Source organism: Aegilops tauschii, chromosome 3, assembly GCF_002575655.3.
Source record: "Aegilops tauschii subsp. strangulata cultivar AL8/78 chromosome 3, Aet v6.0, whole genome shotgun sequence".
NCBI lineage: Eukaryota > Viridiplantae > Streptophyta > Magnoliopsida > Poales > Poaceae > Aegilops > Aegilops tauschii.
This window is the reverse complement of record NC_053037.3, coordinates 288,233,733-288,254,382: the sequence shown is the minus strand read 5'-3', so window position 1 is coordinate 288,254,382 and position 20,650 is coordinate 288,233,733. Positions and strand designations below refer to the sequence as shown.

At 46.4% G+C, this 20,650-nt stretch overlaps 3 protein-coding genes across 3 annotated transcripts; 2 read left to right on the top strand and 1 right to left on the bottom strand.

Moving 5' to 3' along the window:
- Nucleotides 1-1,381: 1,381 nt before the first annotated feature.
- Nucleotides 1,382-8,515, top strand: LOC109770032 (developmentally-regulated G-protein 2). Its single transcript, XM_020328734.4, has 12 exons — nucleotides 1,382-1,628; nucleotides 1,732-1,856; nucleotides 4,132-4,199; nucleotides 4,348-4,424; nucleotides 4,881-5,061; nucleotides 5,142-5,198; nucleotides 6,273-6,347; nucleotides 7,115-7,234; nucleotides 7,311-7,481; nucleotides 7,637-7,750; nucleotides 7,873-8,043; nucleotides 8,146-8,515. Exons 2-12 carry the CDS (start codon nucleotides 1,787-1,789, stop codon nucleotides 8,239-8,241), a joined length of 1,200 nt encoding a protein of 399 aa, XP_020184323.1. The 5' UTR covers nucleotides 1,382-1,628; nucleotides 1,732-1,786; the 3' UTR covers nucleotides 8,242-8,515.
- A 212-nt stretch (nucleotides 8,516-8,727) lies between these two features.
- On the top strand, nucleotides 8,728-12,190 carry LOC109770033 (uncharacterized). Its single transcript, XM_020328735.4, has 7 exons — nucleotides 8,728-9,485; nucleotides 9,612-9,711; nucleotides 9,791-9,856; nucleotides 10,635-10,799; nucleotides 10,893-10,989; nucleotides 11,550-11,680; nucleotides 11,776-12,190. Exons 1-6 carry the CDS (start codon nucleotides 8,864-8,866, stop codon nucleotides 11,667-11,669), a joined length of 1,170 nt encoding a protein of 389 aa, XP_020184324.1. The 5' UTR covers nucleotides 8,728-8,863; the 3' UTR covers nucleotides 11,670-11,680; nucleotides 11,776-12,190.
- A 6,683-nt stretch (nucleotides 12,191-18,873) lies between these two features.
- LOC141042901 (uncharacterized) lies at nucleotides 18,874-19,386 on the bottom strand. The gene has a single exon (XM_073511814.1). It carries the CDS (start codon nucleotides 19,384-19,386, stop codon nucleotides 18,874-18,876), a length of 513 nt encoding a protein of 170 aa, XP_073367915.1.
- Nucleotides 19,387-20,650: the final 1,264 nt, after the last annotated feature.

Here is a 20,650-nt window from a genome sequence, read left to right as displayed (position 1 = left end):
AAGGGTTCAGCAACGATGATTACGACTCAGAGCGCTGGTACTTAATGGCACGTGCACAAAGACAATGTCCCATCGACGACTCGTGCTATTGATCGTTTGATGGTTTAAGTACCTCGATGTAATTTTTATTATGTTTGGGATGATTTATACATGGAAAACTCTTGAAATCAACCAGATGATTTCTAGGAAGGAATCAGTCGGTCGACCGTGCGCCACGCATCCTCGTCAGGCTACCCGCCACACACCTTATCTCTAAGCCTCAACCGATGCTGGCCACTCGTTTCTTTTCCTCTTTCTCCTACCTTTGTCACCACCTGTCTACCTCAGCTCTTCGCCATTGCTGCTCGTTGAGAGCAGCCCTGGGGCCGCTTGCAGCACCCGCCGGCGACCTGTAGCACTCCAGCAGCCGATGACCTGCAACACCGCGCTAGCCTGCAGCTCCCCCACGTCGGCCTCGCTAGAGTCGGTGTTGTAGAGTGCGCCAGTGCAGTCGCTGGTGCTGCGGAGGGGGGAGCCTGGTGTTGAAGAGCGCTCTAGTGCAACGTCGTACATCGTCGTGGGAGTGCTCGGTGTTGCGGAGAGCGTCGCGCCTGAGGTTTTTTGTTTTTCCGCGGCCGAGCAGTAACCATGTCGAAGATCTCGCGCGGCGCCGGTGCTGCAATGCAAGTATGCAACCCTTGCTCCTGGAACTACACGATCTCTCCGTCTGCTGCAACCACGAATCATGTCGGCGGCGGCTACTGCAATGCATCACTTGCCCGTGGTGCTGCCATCGTGGACCCTCGCCTGCGGAGGATGCCACAATGCATCACTTTGTCTATGGTGTTGCCACCATGGATCTTCGCCGCGACGGATGCTGCAACGTAGATTTTGCTCGTGGTGCTGCAACGCCCGGCGGCAGGATGCTACAATGCGGCGCTCGTTCATAACCACGAGATCTCGCCGGCACTGCAAGTAGGGGGCACAACTGGCACGAGCGTTGCAAGGTCGGTCATGTCGTCGACAGTTACGAGGGTGACGCTGAGATATACATGCAACACTGTCATCGGGCGCTGCCGGGGTGGGGGAAGACGGCAGTTGTCGTCGCATGGCCACCAGTTGCCGTCATGTGGCTGGCGTGGCTGCATGAACGGATGGAAGAAGGGGAGTGATGCAGCTGTCAACGAGCGAACCATGGAAGGGGGTGCTGCGTGGGGTAGGGACAGAAGGACGAACTGGGTCAATCTATGTTGGATGATGCGATCTAGATCGGACGGCAAGACAGCCAACTGATTTTAAATTTCTATAAAAGATCCGGATGCTTTTTTCGCAAAAAATATAACAACGCATAATAGTTCTTTTTTAAGCTGCACGCAAACCTCAAAACGCAAAATCGGAGAAATAGGCGTGTAGGATCAAATCAATCAAGGCCATCCAATCGACCACGGGCTGACGAAACGTGATCCCTGCCGCCCTTGAACCAGCCTTCTTCTCACCTCACCGTGCTCCCCTTCACCTCTTCCGGCCCAAAGCCCCAGCGCCGCCGAAACCCCTCCTGCGCCCCCTTCTCGCACCGGAGCACACCTCGAAGCCCCTCCACTGCACTGGGAGTGGAGTCGAGATCCGCCCCGCCGCGATTCCTACGGCTGGTGAGGAAGCCCTAGCTTGTTTATACTCTTCTCCGTCTTGCCCCTCGTCTTTTCCTCGCTGCGAGCAATCGAATCCAACAGATCTTTCTTCTTCTCATGTAAGATCGATCTGAGTCTGTCTTCGTGGGGAGAAAGGTGCGTACCTCACAAGGTGAAAGATGGGTATCCTCGAGAGGATCAAGGAGATTGAGGCCGAGATGGCCCGGACGCAGAAGAACAAAGCAACAGGTTGTGTTGCCTTCATTGCACCTTGAAATTACTACCGTGGGATTATTGCTCATCACTGCCTACTGTTTGTTCTTTTCTGCTGTACTCTACTGTGCCACTTTATCTAGTGATGAAATATAAGCTGGGGAGGGGATTCTGGTGGAAGTGAAATGGGCATATTGTGGTTTCGGCCTTTCTTGGATTATCAATTTCTACTTTGCTCATGCTTTCTACGTTTTCGTACCTCTGTTAGAAAATTTAGACAGACATTTTGTTCTGTAGCTATAATCTGTGATCACATGGCCGTTCATTGTCCTAGATGTATAAGTAAATCGGGCAATCTGTATACACATTGTGCATCCACTGTTGGATTTATGATAATTCTAAAATTTCCAGACAAATGGTTTTCCCACAGGGGCCTGCACATCTATGTAATTCATGATTACTGGATCAAGAACAATCCTTTTCCGTCCTTATGTTCTTTTTAGTTCAAATCAACCAATTGTTTCATGTCTATCCATCTTTATGCATTTTGGTATGAACACTTTCCATACTGTTACAAACAGGTATGGATTTTGCAAAATATATATGCACAATATGTAAGGGAATTTGTTGCAGAGAAAAACCTCTAGTTAGCAAGAAAAACCTCTAATTCTCAGAAGTATTTCGCCAAGACTGCTGGTCAGATAACAGCCAGAAAAATTGTAGAGAAAAACAAATTAGCAAGGAACTGTATGTGCATTTGTATGTATGCACAATTTGTGCCTTTCAGTCTGTAACCTCAAGTTTTTCTTGACAATCAACAATGTTTTCAAGGCGATAAAGCGAGCAAGGCTCTGTAGCACCGACTCACCTTTTGCACGCTTAAAGCATAAGGCGAGGCGATGCATTAGACACATAATATATAATATATGACAGCGAATTAGGAGATTCAACAACTAGCGTTAACATAAATGCACCACAAGTTTCATAACATGATGGCTGTATGCAAAGCACAGGCCCCAAATCATCTTGTGTAGATGAGGGGATGATGCCTCTGAACTTGAGCTTCATCCCCCTCATCTATACATCGCTACGTAGCTTTAAATTTTCTTGTGTTTAAGAAGTAGTGCATCTCTTTACTAATTTTCACGGGTGCCTTGGGACACTTATCCACATCACTGAAACCCCCAGAAAGGTGCTGCTTCAACCTTCTCACTCCAGCATGGACTACGTACACTGGAGTAAAATTTTCCTCTCTAAGGCTGGCCAGAACACATATTTCCAAGTTGGGTTGTTGGATATAGCTTTTCTCCTAGGATCATTAGACAGATCATACACATTACCAGGTGGCAGGTGCTCGATCCATCAGAGCAGGGACACTTGGCTACTGCAGCGACACTAAGGAAGGACCGTCAAAGATGTGGAGGAGAAGAAGCAGATGTAGATGAGAAGAAGAAGCAGAGGTGGAGGAGAAAAAGAGCAGACATGCGGCCAGGCACACACAGAAACAGAGCACCGGGCGGGGATGAAAACAAGGGAGGGCGGGGAGAAGAGAAAGGAGGGGGGAGAGGAGCCATATCTTGCTGCTGCTGGGGGAGTGCTCCGCACCTGCGCCAGAGGATGGGGAGTAGAAACCGGAGAGAAAGCTGGCAGATCTGTGCCAGAGGAAGTCATCCTCTCAATCGTTTGGAGAAACAGAGAACTGGGACGGGATGGAAGGAAGAAGTAGACGAGGGGGGGAAGAGAGAGAGGACGAGAGCCAGACCTTGCTGCGCTGCTGGGAGAGGGCTGCGCCAGAGGGGGAGCCGAGACCGGAGAGGAGGAAGTTGGCGCAGAGCTGAGCCGTGGACGTTGGTTCTCCACTCTGCAGCCGCCGCCAGAGAGGAGAGAGCTCTTTCTCTGCAAGCACTTGGGTAGCCTGGTTTGTTTCCCTCTTTCCCCTCCTTCTCACCTTACTTGCGCGCCACAGTCCTGCCCTTGTTCCCTCGGGACAGCTCAGTTACCCGCTGCCTGCTCTGACTATGGCGTTTGATTTGGCCCAAGGTTGCGCCTTGTGTGCCTAAGATACGTCCAGACGCCTCAAAGCTCTAAGGCGGACGCCTTTCAAAGCTACCAAAGGCGAGCTCGGCGCCATGCTGTCGGAGAGCGCCCTGTCGCCTAAGTGACGCCTGAAAAACAATGATAATTAATTTTCTATCAACTAGTATTTGTGGTTTATCCTTATTTTGCAACGGGTCATTGTGGTATGCTACGTGATATACTAAACGCTGTTTTCTGGTTCTAGAGACTAACTTAAGTTTTTATTGTCACACAGAATATCATCTTGGACAACTGAAGGCAAAAATTGCAAAACTGAGGACACAGTTATTAGAGCCTCCAAAGGTACTTCTAATTTATGGCGCTGCACAATTTAGATGATCATACATAACTATTGTTTTGTTTTTTCTTAGTCAATCCGTACTAAATTCTTTTACTCCCTTTAACTTCAAAGATTTCTAGTAACAGCAGCTGTCTCATGTTGTTGATATAGGGTGCCAGTGCTGGAGGAGATGGTTTTGAGGTCACAAAGTTTGGGCACGGTCGTGTTGCGCTTATAGGGTTTCCCAGGTCTCTTTCTTATGCCTACAAACTGAGTACTGTTTTGTGGGTTCTCAAGCATTTTGGTTTGTAGCACTAGATTGTTAATTCTTGTGCTGTTTTATAATAGGAAGAATGTTCCGTCTTCCAGATGTATCATGTGCTGTGCTTACTTGTATTCTTGACCCATGTCTCTCTGTCAATCTAATTCAACCATCGGGTTGGATAAAATGGAGATGTGATATCTGAATTATCTGATGACCCAACTCATGTGTAGTACTTGTGCCTCTACCTTTTTCCCTAGGAAAAAAATGCTATAACTTATACCTACTTTCTTTTACCCAATATTAATCTCCTGCCCTTTTCTACATGGTTACTAACTTAGGTAAAAGTTTCTTGTTTGTATTGCTATGCATACAAGGTTCGATCTAGTTATCCACTTAGGTATATAATGTCATTATGACTCACACGAGTTTCATATTGCAGTGTTGGAAAGTCAACTCTTTTAACTATGCTGACCGGGACACATTCTGAAGCTGCATCATATGAGTTCACAACCCTCACTTGCATTCCTGGTATTATCCATTACAATGACACCAAAATCCAGCTTCTTGATCTTCCCGGTATCATTGAAGGCGCCTCTGAAGGCAAGGGGCGTGGTAGGCAGGTAAATACTGTTGGTTTAATTATAAGGATAATTCACTTGGTGACATTACTTTGATTTTACATCGTTGTTGCTGTTTTCAGGTTATCGCTGTCGCCAAGTCATCGGATCTCGTGCTTATGGTTCTTGACGCCTCAAAAGTAAGTAGTGCATCTTTACCCCACTCAAGTCACAAGCTTTGCTTCATTGCTTGGACATTCCTGTTTGCTCAATTTTAAGAAGATATGATTTTTTTTAAGCATAATCAATACTTTATGATTAGAGACAAGGGGGAACTGTAAGGCAATGGAAACATGTCCTGGACTCTAGGTTCTTTTGGGTAGCGTGCTTCCTATTTTAACGACAGAATAGGCTATTCTGGCCCCCATAACTTGGATCTTGTTCACAAGAGCAGCCGGAATGTCACCTTTTTCATGGTAGAATGCTTCAAGTATGAACGTTCTCATCTAATCCCTTCAACACCATGTTATAAAATTATCTTATTCATGGGGAAAGTTTTAGGCTGCAAAAATTGAAGTCAGATGATCAGAAGGAAAAATTGGTGACAAAATAAAGAAAGCAGTTTAAAAAAAGGATGGCTTGGAAAGTAAGAGAAAAATGAGTGGCGTCTTAAGAGAAATTACACTGGAGCTCTCTACACTCGTCACTTTCTTACTTTGCTCCCTTAACTTTTCTCTGTTCCTCACATGGCTCCTTTTCACCCTTAGACTAACTGAAATGGCCATGTGAGAAACAGAGACAACCGACAAGTAGGGAGACCTAAGGAAGAAAACAAGTTGTGGGGAGCAAGTGAGAAGGTGGCGGTAATTTAGGAAGTTCTAACGCAATTTTCATTAGGATAATGTTGAAGAGACACTATGGTATTGCTAGCAGAGGACCTGGCTGGTTAATATTAATACTATCCTTTTTCACCTAATGTTGTATGGTAGTTGGGATACATGTTCTCAAATCTGCTGAGATATTGCTAAACTGTTGAAGAGATAAATGTATGCCATATTTATTCTTTAAGTTAATGGTATGGCTGCTTGAAACTTCTCAAAATCTTCTTAATGGAGATGAAGGGTTGTGGTGTGTATGTTATTTAAAAAATGATATAAAATAAGAAGAATTATTTACATGCAATCTTCCCCTTCTTATACATGATGATTGCACATGACCGGGCATTACCCGAGTTCTAGTTGCTTATTGGATTCATGCTCTATTTTTGTTTTCAGAGTGAAGGGCATCGCCAAATATTAACTAGAGAACTGGAAGCTGTTGGCCTCCGTCTGAACAAAAGGCCTCCTCAGGTATATATTTCTTTAGTCACTTGGTGTGAACTGCGAACTAGGACAAACCCAAATGGACATAACTCATAAGACAAATATATAGAAGACATACTGTATGGCTAAAGTCAATGTCCACATACATCTGACTATCTGCCTTGGATGTGTAATTGTGCCAATCTAAAACTGAATCAGCTCCTTTTTTTTGTGTGTGCTGGGAAAGTATTGCCAAGTACAATGTTCAAAGAATGCACAAAGTTCATCTGGCCAACAAATACCACATGACAGTGTGTGTGTGTGTGTGTTATTATTAATTATGTACAGCAGTCATAATAAATTTGGTTGGACTGTGGAGATGAAGGGAGTACAATGTTCAAAGAATGCACAAAGTTCATCTGGCCAGCACATACCACATGACTGTGTGTGTGTTATTATTAATTATGCATGGCAGTCATAATAAATTTGGTTGGACTGTGGAGATGAAGGGAGAATGGGCTAAAAACCGGTTAGCATAGTATGGCGAGTTATCGATGTTCTAAATCACCTTTTTGTGAAGAATCGAGCATCCATCACAATTGTTTAAGTTTGTGGTACTTTTAGGGTTTGTAACGGACAAGTGACTCATCCAACCAGCTCTATGAGTTAGTCATACTACATGTCTTATGGTGTTGTCCTAAATTGCTGGTTTGTATTAGTTACATTCTGTTGATTACGAGGAAGTTGATATATGTATTTGTTATTTATACATGTTTTTCTTGGTTGATGAATCACTTTTTTGTGTGTACAAATAGATATACTTCAAGAGGAAGAAGACTGGTGGGATTTCTTTCAACAGCACAGCACCTTTAACTCATATTGATGAGAAGCTCTGCTATCAGATACTGCATGAGTACAAAATTCATAATGCAGAGGTGCATGCCTGTGTGTGTTAGTGGTGTTATGTGTGCACCTTTTCAATTTTAACTCATTACTTTAATTTACTTGTAGGTATTATTCCGTGAGGATTCTACTGTGGATGATCTGATTGATGTGATTGAAGGAAATCGGAAGTACATCAAGTGTGTTTATGTATATAATAAGATTGATGTTGTGGGTATTGATGATGTGGATAATCTTGCTCGGCAACCAAATTCACTTGTTATCAGCTGCAATTTGCAGGTATGTTTCCTCCTTGATTATTTGTGGGGTGTCAAAAGTTAAAAAATTGGTGTCCAGGATAATTAAAATTGGTGTTTGCTAGTGTAGATGTTACAGTAAGTTGTTTTGTTTCACAATTTTTTTGCTTAAAAGAAGTGAATCGTCCTTGTTTGCAGTTGAACTTGGACAGGCTATTAGCAAGAATGTGGGAGGAAATGGGTCTGGTGAGAGTGTATACAAAGCCGCAGGGTCAGCAGCCCGATTTCGGAGATCCAGTGGTTCTTTCTAGTGTATGTTTGCTCTCTCTCTCTCTCTCTCTCTCTCTCTCTCTCTCTCTCTATCATGCCATGCATGCTTGCACTGAAATGGGTCTGATGGTTGTGGTATTGTTGTGTTGGCATGAATGAATCAGGATAGGGGTGGTTGCACAGTTGAAGACTTCTGCAATCACATCCACAGGAGCTTACTCAAGGATGTGAAATATGTGCTCGTGTGGGGAACGAGTGCTCGGCACTATCCACAGCATTGTGGTCTTGGCCATGGTCTTGAAGACGAGGATGTGGTCCAGATAGTAAAGAAGAAGGTCGGTTATTCTTTCTTTCTTATAGCTCAATAATCACATCCTTGAAAACATTACAAGATGCTAACCCTCCCTGCGGATGTGCAACAACTTGGATTGATTCAGGAAAAAGAGGAGGGCGGACGAGGCCGTTTCAAGTCGCACACCAATGCACCTGACCGAATCTCCGACAGGGTGAAGAAAGCTCCTCTCAAGACATGATCCCATCGCCGATGTGGAACTAGCTGAGCCGGATGCTATTTTGGGCGACCATCAAGCCTGGCATCTCCGCACAATCATATGACAAAGTGTTGCTTTTTTCCAGATAGTATATGTGCTCTCATTCTGTATAAGATGAGGCAGGCTTGTGTACACGCAGTGAGTGTTTTTGCCAGCAAACTTTGCAAATGAGTTAGTTACAGATGCCACCTCTTGTTATCGTACTGTGTTTGGAACATTAATTAATTAATGGATTCCACTACAAATCTGATTTGAAGTTATGTTCTCGCAAGAAATTGCCATGCTTGCGTCAACATAATTCGCCATCCTGGATGTCAGATTTGTCATGGTTAAAAATCTGACGATTTTTTAACATGTCCGTTAATTAATGGATTCTACAGCTGATTCGCCCACTGGAATGCTCTTTTGCACACATTAATTACTGGACAAGGAAAAACTGGCTCAAGTGCTCACACAGCACGCGTGTAGAGAGACTATTGGCGCGGCCAGCGCTTTGGACGTCATCACGTTATGCTCACGCCACCCGTTATGGGCCAGCGGGTCCAAATCTCCGACCCGTAAACCGACCGCTCGTCCCCCCTCGCCTCCCGTTCTCTTGCCGGCGATGACGCCGCCGGCGGCGGCCTCGCCGGGGCGGAAGTCTCCGGCCGCGGTCCTCTTCCTCTGCGTGGTCACTATCTCATTACTCATGTTCATACTCCTTGCCTCCTACACCCCCCGCCTCCAGCCCCACGGCCGCAGCCCCCACCGCCGCCTCAAGCTCCACCCCAAGAACTCCGCCGCCGTCGCTTCTTCCTACGGGGCCGGCGCCGTCCACGATTCCGGAGGAAACCGCCACGCGGCGCCCTTCGACCCGGCCATCGCCGAGCTGGAGCGGCGGCTGGAGGACAAGGAGTGGGAGCGCGAGCACTACCGCATCCTCCATGGCGACGCCGAGAAAGACGACCACATGAAGGAGTGGGAGGAGTTCCTCAGGGAGGAAGAGGACTTTATCAACGACGACGATCGCTTCAACGTCTCCGACCGCATCCGCGCGCTTTTCCCCAAGATCGACCTCAGCCCCAAGGACGGCTTCGTCTCCCTCGATGAGCTCATCAGGTGGAACCTCGATCAGGCCAGGGCCGACCAGCTCCATCGCTCCGCCAGGGAGATGGAGCTCTACGACAAGAACGGCAACGGGATCGTCTCCTTCACTACTTTCCGGGCGCTGCGCCAACAGTCCCATGGTACAACTCTTCCCCGCATTTTCTTCTTCTTTGCACATGAATGAACTCAGCGAGCCAAAAAAAGGAACAAAAAAATCATCATGGAATAATATAATGCGAATGAACTTACTAGCTAATGATTTGCAGGGGATGGCAACTCACTGGGGTTCCCGTGGTGGAAAGAGGAGCACTTCAATGCTTCGGACGTCAACGGGGATGGTTTCCTCAATAAAACTGAGTTTCACGAGTACGCATTCATTTCAGTGTACAAAAGATCATGTGGTTCTTGATTGTATATTAATACTTTCTGTATTTCTTTACTGCAGCTTTCTTAATCCAAGTGATTCGGAGAATCCTAAAATTATCAACTTGCTCTGCAGACAAGAATTAAGGTAATTCTTCCTTTTCCGCAATCCTGATTTCCTACTGCAGATTAAAGCAGACGAGTATGCGGGCCTGGGTTTAAACTTGAACCTACTGCAGACGACTAGTACTTGGTACTTAGCTGGTAGTCCTGATTTCCTGCTAGTACCTTAATGCAGATTAAAGCAGCAAAATTTTACAATGCTAATCTTTGTAGAGTACATGATTTTACATCGTTCATTGGATGGTCTAACAGTTCAATATGAAGGGGTTGCTTGGTTCACAGTCACTGATAGGTGAACAGTGACCTCCCCAAAATTTTCTACCATTGGTCATGCCTCATGAATATCCGATATCCTGTGTGTGTCTGTCAGACCCGATGCACTTTTTGTCACTCAATTAAGTCATTTGTGAGATAATTGGAAATAGATATCCCTACTGCGTGCCTCTTTAGGTGTCACAACAAAAATCTATCTTTCTAAATTAAGTGCAAAAGAAGCTACATTGTAGACCTATAAGCACACACCACCTCATCGTATTACAATAGTTACCCTGTGAAGAAGGTAAAACCACATCAAGTTTGAGCAGTTGCAAGTAACATCCCAGAGCGTTGTGTTTTGCTAGGTCAAAAGACTAAAGTACCTATTGAATGGGCATACGTATTTTCTTTTTTTTGTCTGGAATGCTGTGAATTTTGTATCACTAAATGTTTTTCTGGAGGTGAATATTCCTTCCATTATTTCATTATCTACCTATATTATATGAGAGCACTCACAGTTCCTTGTGTTGCCCATATGCCATGTCCAGGCAGAGAGATAAAGATGGTGATGGAAAGTTAAACTTTGAAGAATACTTTCATGGGCTACATGACCATATACATGGTTATGATGACGAGAATGCAGCTATTTCTCATATTGGGAACATGACAATTGCAAAGGAGCGGTTTGCCAAGCTTGACAAAGATAATGACGGGTACATGATTGCAGCTTTGATTTAGGACTTCCAGTGATGAAATTTCTCATATGACCAACTTCTTTTTTATGCATTTGAACTTTTCTTATGTAGGTTCATTTCAGAGCATGAACTAGAACCTGTTCTTGATAAGCTCCATCTGTCAGAACGCTATTATGCCAGACAGCAAGCCACACATGCTATTTCAGAGGTTTGATCCGCATCCCCGCTGGAGCTTTTTTTACTTAATTTTCTCTTATTAACTGAGACCTTAGAATAGCGCGAGGTTCTGTTTATTATGTATATGTTGCGTAAGATAATCGTTGAAGAATTCAAGGTACGTTAGCATGCTGCTGTTATGTCTATGTGCATAATGAAAATGATGCTAAAGGGATTGAAGTTCTTCGAAATGCTAATTTGTTAGTTCAGGATTTATACTTATATGGTGAAGCAGCTTTTTGTTTTCTCATATCTTATTTTTTGCCATTATCCTAGACGTTTTTGACTAGGGGTGGTCATCAATCTCATTTGGCTAGTAACTAACTGCAGCTATTTGAACTTACTTTTATACTCCCTCCGTCCCAAATAAGTTTCTCAACTTTGTACTAACTCTAGTACAAAGTTGTACTAAGCTTGAGACACTTATTTTAGGATGGATGGAGTACTTGATACATGGTCAAGCAAAAGGGCAATTGTACTTCAGCTTATGAGGAAACATGTGTGGGGTCTCTTTTGTCCTCGATTTGATTTGCTTTTTCCAAAAAAAATTAGGCAGACAAAGATCATGATGGAAGGCTAACACTGGAAGAGATGATCGAGAACCCCTATGCATTTTATGGTAGTGTTTACTTCAGCGATGACGAGGACTACTTCCATGAAGAGTTCCGCTAAGGCATCTGCAGGTAACTGCACCCATCTATTACCTAGCCGTGCAGTTCACCTGCCCGTCACTGCTTTCCTGGGCACCGCAACTAAAATTATCTTTTTTTTTTCGCAGATCATAGGCATCCTAACCATGAAATGGGATAGGCAATCTAGCAGGAAGGATTCCGAATGCATCATTACTAATCAAAATGTTGTGTGAATACTCGCAAGAATCAGCGTGCCACGGTATCTTATCTCTGTACCCTTACCGTGCCTTGGCATCGCCTGTATCTGGACAGCACACAGAGTTGGTATGGTGTGACACGGGGGAATCAGGTGCTGCTTTGATTCTGTGAATTGTTTAGTGAAATGAAATGGCATCTTACTGGTGATAGGAGTCCAGGTTAGTTTAGATTAAGCTGAGCTGGCACCGTCTCAGTTTTGTAAAACGCACGGAACCTTGGTGGTGAAGAATGAGAAAATTAACACTTGGCAGTGATGAGCAGACGCAAGTTCGATAATACACACTGGTGTTTCGTTCTGTGAAATGAGATCAGCTGTTTGCCCTCCTGTCTCCGTAGTTGAGTAGGGATCCGTCTTGCCTATGTTTCAAGGAAAAAGCATGATAATTCTTGCTGTGTCTATTAACGCAAAACAAATATGCTCTTAATATTTCTCTATGATATAGGACAGGTGAAGGGTGTTTCGGCACTTCCTGAGATGTTCATGAATTGTTTCCTGCTATGCTCTATGGCTATGTATAAGGTGCTGTACTGTTACATATTTCAAACTTCATTCATTGGCGCTGCTCTACTTTTGCAAGGGAAATTTTATGTCAACTAGTGTCAAAAACGTTCTTATATTATGGGACGGAAGGAGTAGCAAACATGTCCGTGGGTTAATGGAAGAAAAAAAAGATCACACCTCCAATTTGTCTTTAGATCATCCTCTTTTCTACCCTTGCAGATGATGGCCGTGTTGTCCATCCAATTGTAGAGCGCCCGAACGCGGTCAATCCCAAGGCAATGACCTCGGCCACCGAACGACATACTGGGGTCACTAGACCGGGCCAACGTAAGCGGATGTTCATTTTTTTTAAACTAATCATGTTGAGCTGAAGGTTAGTGATGGTACTGAAAATCGTTAGTAGCTTCGGTAGGATAGAGTGCGCGACCGAATGTTCTAGATGGGATCGCCCACGGGTACTTCCCAGGTTCGGGCCCTCACGGGTGAGCGAAAACCCTACTCCTACTTTGCTTTGATTGATGGAAGGGAAAACGTTACGTGTGAGGGGAGTTACAATATGAATGTATTGTTTCTTTATATGAATGTATTGTTGCTACCAAGACAATGCTGATATGTCAGATGATCTCAAACTACCCCCGTCTCGCCTTGTAAAGAGAGGACAAGATCTAGGGTTACATGTTTCCTAATGAACCTCGAGCACCGATCGGTTGAGTGTTCACTTGGACCTACCAGAAAATGGATAGTGCTAATGTCTTAGTAACAACGCAAAGTAACCCTAACATTATATTTGTCTGTTATTATTTATGCATCATCATGACATCATCATCATTGCATCGGCAACACATTGTCATTGTATTGGATTAGCCGGGTACCTATTAAACATGTAGCCATATTTTATTTCACAATTTTTTGGATGGTGAATAAGTACCCCTGTCCTTTGTCCTTATGCTCGGAGACCAACATGACACTTGCACATGACCATGAGACCATTTAAAAAATATTTTATAAATGACAAATAAATGCTCTTAAAATGAGTTGAAAGTTTGCCCGTGGTCTTGGCCGCACGTCGAATTTCGTCCGATTCGGAGCCCGGTACCCTGAACATTTAAAAATGCGAGGCGTAGTAGCCATATTCCACTTGGTACTCGAATATTTAAAAATGCGAGGCATGGTAGCCATATTTTTGTAGTCTAAACACACTTCACTTTATTGATTATAAAAGTTCATAGGAGCGCAATGTAGATCCGGAGGATTAAGGAGCCGCACATGGCGTCCTAAAGTGATGAGGACATCACTACTACAGTTACACCCACAACCCCCTGCTGATATATATACTGGACCAATTACTAGAGCTCACGCACGCTAATTAAATTACCAAGTACTTTTGTTTCTTGGTAAAGATTCTAATGTTCATGTGAATATGATGCTACCTAAATTGGATACATTTATTTTGCTTACAAATGAAGGGACCAACATGGACAAGAAGGATGAACATTGGAGCATGATCAAGCATCAGAGAGGATGACGCGTGCAAGGGGAATGAGAACGGAGTTTTTGGTGGAGTTTTCAGCATGATGACATATAAGGACATGGATGAAATATAATGGATGACCTTTCATAAATTCCATCCTTTTTTTGAGAAATATAAATTCCATCCATAGCTTAATATAGGTGCCGCGCCACCTTATTTTTTGGTCAGGCCATGCAATTTCGACATACACTTAATAGGCTGTTTTTAGAATCCGTATTAATAGGGAAAACGACTTAGGATGAAATTTAGTCCCACCTTGTCTAGGGTTCCCCTTTGTCTCCCTATAAATACAACCCTCATGGCGTCGTTTTAGACTTGGGTTTTGTTTAGATTAAAGTTCGCCATAGTGCAAGGCGCGTACTTCATCTGTGTCCAACGACCAGACCAAGATGTTTCAGAACCCCACTTTTATCAATAAGTGTTCCTCTTAAATTCACAATATCCAGATTGCAATCTCAGTTTCTTGCTTGTTCTTTGTTTGTGTGCAGAAAATAGACCCTCGTGGCCAGGTTGATCGTGCTTCGGCGTGGTTAATAACCACTCGGAGTTGGTTTAGCGATTACTAAGGCGCGACGTCTTCGCGCGTTCGTAGTCAGATTGTTAAAGTCTACTCCACCGAAAACGATAGTTACCATCTCATCGAAAGACGGGACACCTTTGCTCCTATTAAGTTGTATTAGATTTCCAGGTTGCTCGATGAGATTTTTTTTCTAGTTTTTCATAGTCTAGATCGCATCTGTTTTTTTACCTACAGTCCCGTGGCACCCAGGCTCAGAGGAACCGGAACACCCCGTATTCCAGCCCAGAGGTCAAGTCTTCTGGAATACGGCATTGCTTGACATAGAACAAATCAACTCTTAATACAAATGAATAAGGGTACAAGGGTACTGAGGTAACAAAGATTATATCAGCACGACGACACTATGCCTGCTAAGGTAACTCTATGCTAGTAGCGGAACAACTCGTAGCAGCAGAATAACTTCTAGCAGCGGAACAACAACGACGGTGATGAACTCCACTCCACAGGGACTCTGGCTGGGACACAGTCTAGCTCGCACGCTCGGTATCCTCATCAAGCAATCAATCACGGCATCACCTGCAAACTGGCATGGCATGCCAGGTGAGTACTTTGAATGTAATCGCAAGCTCACAACAACCAAATGCATCAAGGCAAGACAATAACATATCATTAACAAGTTAAGTTATGAACAACTACTATGAGGTGGAAGCAATCATTAAGCATAATATGGTAAAGCTAGAATTAATGCTAAACCAACATCTTGGGTCACATGAACCATCTCACTCTTGGCTATCCGGCCAAGCAATATATCACCTCGATCACCTCGTGATCAATACATCCTCGTGATCACCGCGTGATCACCTCACAAACTGAATGATCATCCTCAAGATCATCCCGATATCATCATCAGCATCCTGCCAAAATGTTGCTACTCACATATAAATATAAGTCATCTAATAAGTTTCCGTCATCATGAGTGTTGATCGAATGGTGTGACCTAGTACGAATTGTGTCCATGATTGAGGACGCGACTATCGATAGTTTGTACACTCTGCAGAGGTTAGTATATTGTACCCACACCACAGAACTCATGGCCTCGTGCTCCCATTCGGGTGGACCAACAACATTCCGAGAAAACCAATCTATTGCATGCCACTCTCCCAGCCACTCCGACAAACTCCCCTTTGGGCTAAGTCATGGGTGGTCCCGATGTCACGGCGTGACATCCACCACCTTCGTGGCCGGCCACCGTGAAGGGAAAACAAACACGTCCCAAATGGGGACACCCGGGTACAATACAACTTGGGCACACAAGGTTATTGCCGTTTACCGGGCCAGGGCAGCGCGAGCAAATAACCTTCCTTAGTTGGAAGCACCGGCGAGAGGCATGACAATAGACCGAATTAGGGCCTCCCCATCCAGGCAAGTGTGGCTGCACTGGTGAGCTCGGTTCGGTGGCACCTGACCAACAAAATGACGGAATTTGTCCCCAAGGTATATCTGTGGTAACTGGTTCTCCAATCTCATAATCAACATGTGATCCAAGTTATAGCAATATCCAACGAATAATCCAAAGAATAATATAGTCATATCATAATACTCCGAGGGTAGCATATTAATTAAGATCATGATGAATCCAAAGATAATGATGCTACTATAGCAATACCAAGAGGGTTAACCATAGATCCATATGATAGTATCAAATCCAAATAATACTCCAAAGCATTTTTTTCGTGAATACGCAAAGCTTGCGTATCTTTCATTGATAGGTAGGATAGAATACAAGGTTAGGCATTACACTATGGGGCGTACATGAGAGAACGGCGCAAAGCACAATGCGTGAGCAGCAGGAGCCGGGGCTGCTCAACCCAAAAACAAAGGGTACTAGCCTATGCCTACAATGGTGTGCAAACCGTTGGCTCCGGCGGAAGCCCAAAGTAATGCCTCCTGACGAATCGTCTCGAATAGGCTAGTGGTGGAGGGACGAAGACCGTCGAAAATGCAGCCGTTCCGATGCTTCCATAGCTCCCAGGACATGAGCATCACCAAAGAATTGAAGCCTTTACGTGCGCTCGCGGGAAGGGAATTGCGGGAGCGCTCCCACCAACAGAGAAGATCTGCTCCAGGGTCCGGTGGGGGGATGGGTAGCCGACACCAAGAGAGGATGTCGAACCAAACCTGTCGCGAGAAGGAGCAGCGGGCGAGGATGTGCTGGATGCATTCGGTGTCCTGATCGCAGAAAAGGCAAGAGTCGGCGTGCGGGAGGTTGTGGCGCGCCAGCCTAGCAGTCGTCTAGCAGCGGTCAAGGGCGGCGAGCCAGAGAAAGATCTTCACTCGGGTAGGCGCTCAAGACCTCCAGATGGGGCGCCAGTGGGGGTCGCAGATGGAGCTGACAAACAGCTGCTCATAGCAGGACTTGGCCGAGTAGTGGCCAGACTCCGTCCAGCGCCGGCGGATTGCATCGGGGGCGTCAGAGAGCTGGACGAGCTGCACTTGCCGCCATAGCTCCACGTACTGCATCAGCGCCAATGGGCCAAGAGCGCCCTCGATGTCCTGGACCCAAGTCCTATGGTGTAGGCCATCACGCACCAAGCGGTTCTTGCGACGCCCGCACGGGACGAGGTCGAAGACGAGGGGGGCGATCTCCGCCGCAGTTCGCCCGTTGATCCAGTGGTCCAGCCAGAATCGGCAGGACGAACCGTCTGCCACGACCCAAATGGTGGAAGCGCGGAACACGGCGGCCACCTCAGGATCGGAGGGGAGGTGTAGGTGCTGCCACGACCTCGCCTCGTCCATGCGCCGGAGCCAGAGCCAGTGGACGTGAAGCGCGATGCCGACACAGTGAAGGTCACGGACGCCCAGGCCGCCGGAGGAGAGCGGCCGACACACCCTAGGCCAGGCGACGAGGCAGTGGCCACCACGGGAGTCTTTGCGGCCGATCCAGAGAAAGCTGCGGATGATCTTGTTGGCCTGGCCAAGGATGGTCTTGTTCAAAGCCATGGCCATGAGGAGGTGCATGGGCATGGCGCAGAGGACGTGACGAACCAAAGCAAGCCGCTCACCACGCGAGAGCATGGAGCTGCGCCAAGTGGATAGCTTGCGCACCAGCTTGTCGATCAGGGGCAGAAACGCAGAAGTGGGGATCTTCCTCACCGAGAGCGGAATGCTGAGGTAGGTAGTAGGGAATTGCAGTACCGGGCAGCTCAAAATCTGCGAGGCGGCAGCCAGTTGCTCGGGGGAGCAACAGATTGGAAGTGTGGCGCACTTGGAGAAGTTGGTGTGCATCCCAGAGGCGTCGCCAAAGACCCGCAGAATGTCACGGATGGCATTGAGGTCGGTGCTGTCCGGGCAGCAAAAGACCACCACATTGTCCGCGTAAAGCGATATGCTGGAGGCTGCATGCCGGGTGGTGAGCCATTGGAGAACACCGCGAGCCGCGGCCTGGGTGATCAATGAGTTGAGCACGTCGATGACGAGGACGAAGAGCATCGGAGAGATAGAGTTGCCTTGGCGGAGCCCGCACGCGTGGCCGATAGGGTTTCCGGGCCTCCAATTGATGAACACACGGGTCGACACCATGGAGAGGAGGATCGAGATCCATTCACGCCACCACCTCCCGAAGCCAAGGTGGGAGAGGGTGTCAAGCAAGAAGGCCCACGAGACCGAGTCGAAAGCACGACAATGTCGAGCTTGAGGAGAAGGCGTGGCATCTTCAAGTTGTGCAGGAGTCGGGCGGTCTGCTGGACGAGCAGGAAGTTGTCGTGGATGCACCATCCAGCGATGAAGGCGCTTTGGTTGGTGGAGACCATCGTGCAGAGCTTCAGCGCGAGCCGGAGGGAGAGCACCTTGGCGAACAATTTGGCGAAGAGGTGGATCAAGCTGATCGGCAGGAAATCGTTCAGTGTGGAAGCGTCCGGTCTCTTCGGGAGGAGAGTGATGAAGGCCTTGTTGAGCTTCTGAAAGCCGCGGCCGTTGAGCAGGTAGAGCTTATCGAAGGCGGCGCAAAAATCATCCTTGATGAACGGCCAACAGCATCGGAGAAATTCAGCCCTGAATCCGTCCGGCCTCGGCGCCTTGCCAGAGGGCAAGCACTTAATCGCTGCCCAAATTTCCTCCTCGGAGAAGGGGTTGTCTAGAGCAGGAGAGATCGAACGTGCCCTGGTGAACTTCCTGGAGGTTGATCGAGATGCTGCGCGCGTCCGCAGTGCCAAGGATGCAGGAGAAGTGCTCGAAAGCGTCCGAAGCCATGGCATCGGGGTTGGAGATGGTGTTGTCCTCCACTTGCAGAGAGAAGATGTGGTTTCGTTGCTTCCTGTGGGATGCGTGGATGCGGAGGAAAGCGGAGCTAGCCTCGCCATTCTTGAGCCAGGGGAACCGCGTGCGCTGGTGAGCAATGGAGCGGTCGAGGCTAGCGAGGCCAAGATACGCCGCCTTCAGCTTGCGGTGAAGCCAGGTTTCGGTCGCAGACAGGCGGCGCAGATCCTGGGCGGCGTCAAGGCGGTGATCAGCTCGCGGGCCACCTGAAGCTGCAGCGCAATGTGGCCCACCTTGCGTGCACTCCAGCTTTGGAGCTGGCGGGCAGTGGCTTCTATACGCACGACGATCCGACGAAAGGGATCAGGGTCGGGCGGAGAGGAGTGCCAGGCTTGAGAAACGACGTCCTGGAAGCCCTGTAGCTGCGGCCAGAAACGCTCAAACTGAAAGCGGCGCGCGCCCGGGGCACGCATGGAGCAGTCCAACAGGAGAGGACAGTGGTCGGAGGCGGCAGAAGAGAGGCAACGAAGCACGCAGTAAGGGTGGCCACTCTCCCAGGAGGCGGTGCACAGGACGTGATCGTTCCGCACAAGAGTGGGGTTGTCGCGCTCGTTGGACCAGGTATAGCGGCCGCCATTCATATAAATATCCCGGAGCTCCTCATCTGCGGTGAAACACTGGAATCGATGCATAACGCGGCGGTTGAGCAAATGGTTGTTCTTCCAGCCAGCTCGAGCTCCTAGGGTACCCAATATGATCACGATGAAAATAATTATAGCTACTAATAATCCAATGGTAACATGGCATCCTTAAACTGCAAAGCATTAGTCCTAGAAATCCAAACATCATCATGGCAGTAGCAAGATCAAATATCACTCCAAGAAATGCCATGAATAAATCATTTTTAACTAATGCAATATTTTAAGCAAATTCATTTAAATAAACCACGACATTGCATTGCAATCATGCAAATGGAGGGTGTGGCTTGCCTTACTCCAAGGGAGTGATGGAACAGCACCCAAGCACCGGTCCACCCACATATCAAATTATCAAAGTAGCAAACGCAAATCAAGCCAACATGATGAAAGTGACTAGATGAAATTCCCGTTTACCCTCAAGAACGCTTTGCTTAATATAAGAGACCGTTTTGGCCTATACTTTGCCACAAAAGGATTGGGCTACCTTGCTGCACTTTATTTACCATTACCGTTACTTGTCCATTACAAATTATCTTGCTATCAAACTACCTATGACCGACTATTTTAGTGCTTGCAGAAAATACCTTGCTGAAAACCAGTTGTCATTTCCTTCTGCTCCTCGTTGGGTTCGACACTCTTACTTATCGAAAGGACTACAATTGATCCCCTATAATTGTGGGTCATCAAGCCTCTTTTCTGGCACCGTTGCCGGGGAGTGAAGCGCTCTTGGTAAGGGAAAATTTATATTACGCGCTGAAATTTATTGTCACTTGCTACTATGGAAAACCATCCTTTGAGGGGTTTGTTTGGGGCATCTTCACCTCGACCTGAAGCACAATTAGTTGCCCCTCAACCTAATGCACCTACTGAAAATGTCAGTTATGAAATTCCTTTGGGTATGATAGAACAACTGCTAGCTAATCCTTATGCAGGAGATGGAACAGAACATGCTGATATGCACTTGATCTATGTGGATGAAATTTGTGGATTATTTAAGCTTGCAGGTTTACCCACAGATGAAGCTAAGAAGAAGGTTTTTCCTTTATCTTCCAAAGGAAAATAATTGGCATGGTATAGGCTATGCGATGATATTGGATCTTGGAACTGGAATCGATTGAAATTGGAATTTCACCAAAAAAATCCTATGCATCTAGTTCATTGTGATCGGAATTATATATATATATATAATTTTTGGCCTCGTGAAGGAGAAAGTATCGCTCTATCTTGGGGGAGGCTTAAGTCAATGTTATATTCATGC

Coding starts and splice junctions, on each gene's coding strand:
- LOC109770032 (XM_020328734.4), top strand. CDS start 1,787: ATGGGTATCCTCGAGAGGATCAAGGAGATTGAGGCCGAGATGGCCCGG. Junction 1,857..4,131: donor GCAGAAGAACAAAGCAACAG/GTTGTGTTGCCT, acceptor ATTGTCACACAG/AATATCATCTTGGACAACTG. Junction 4,200..4,347: donor AGTTATTAGAGCCTCCAAAG/GTACTTCTAATT, acceptor TTGTTGATATAG/GGTGCCAGTGCTGGAGGAGA.
- LOC109770033 (XM_020328735.4), top strand. CDS start 8,864: ATGACGCCGCCGGCGGCGGCCTCGCCGGGGCGGAAGTCTCCGGCCGCG. Junction 9,486..9,611: donor GCTGCGCCAACAGTCCCATG/GTACAACTCTTC, acceptor AATGATTTGCAG/GGGATGGCAACTCACTGGGG. Junction 10,800..10,892: donor CTTGACAAAGATAATGACGG/GTACATGATTGC, acceptor TTTCTTATGTAG/GTTCATTTCAGAGCATGAAC.
- LOC141042901 (XM_073511814.1), bottom strand. CDS start 19,386: ATGCATCGATTCCAGTGTTTCACCGCAGATGAGGAGCTCCGGGATATT.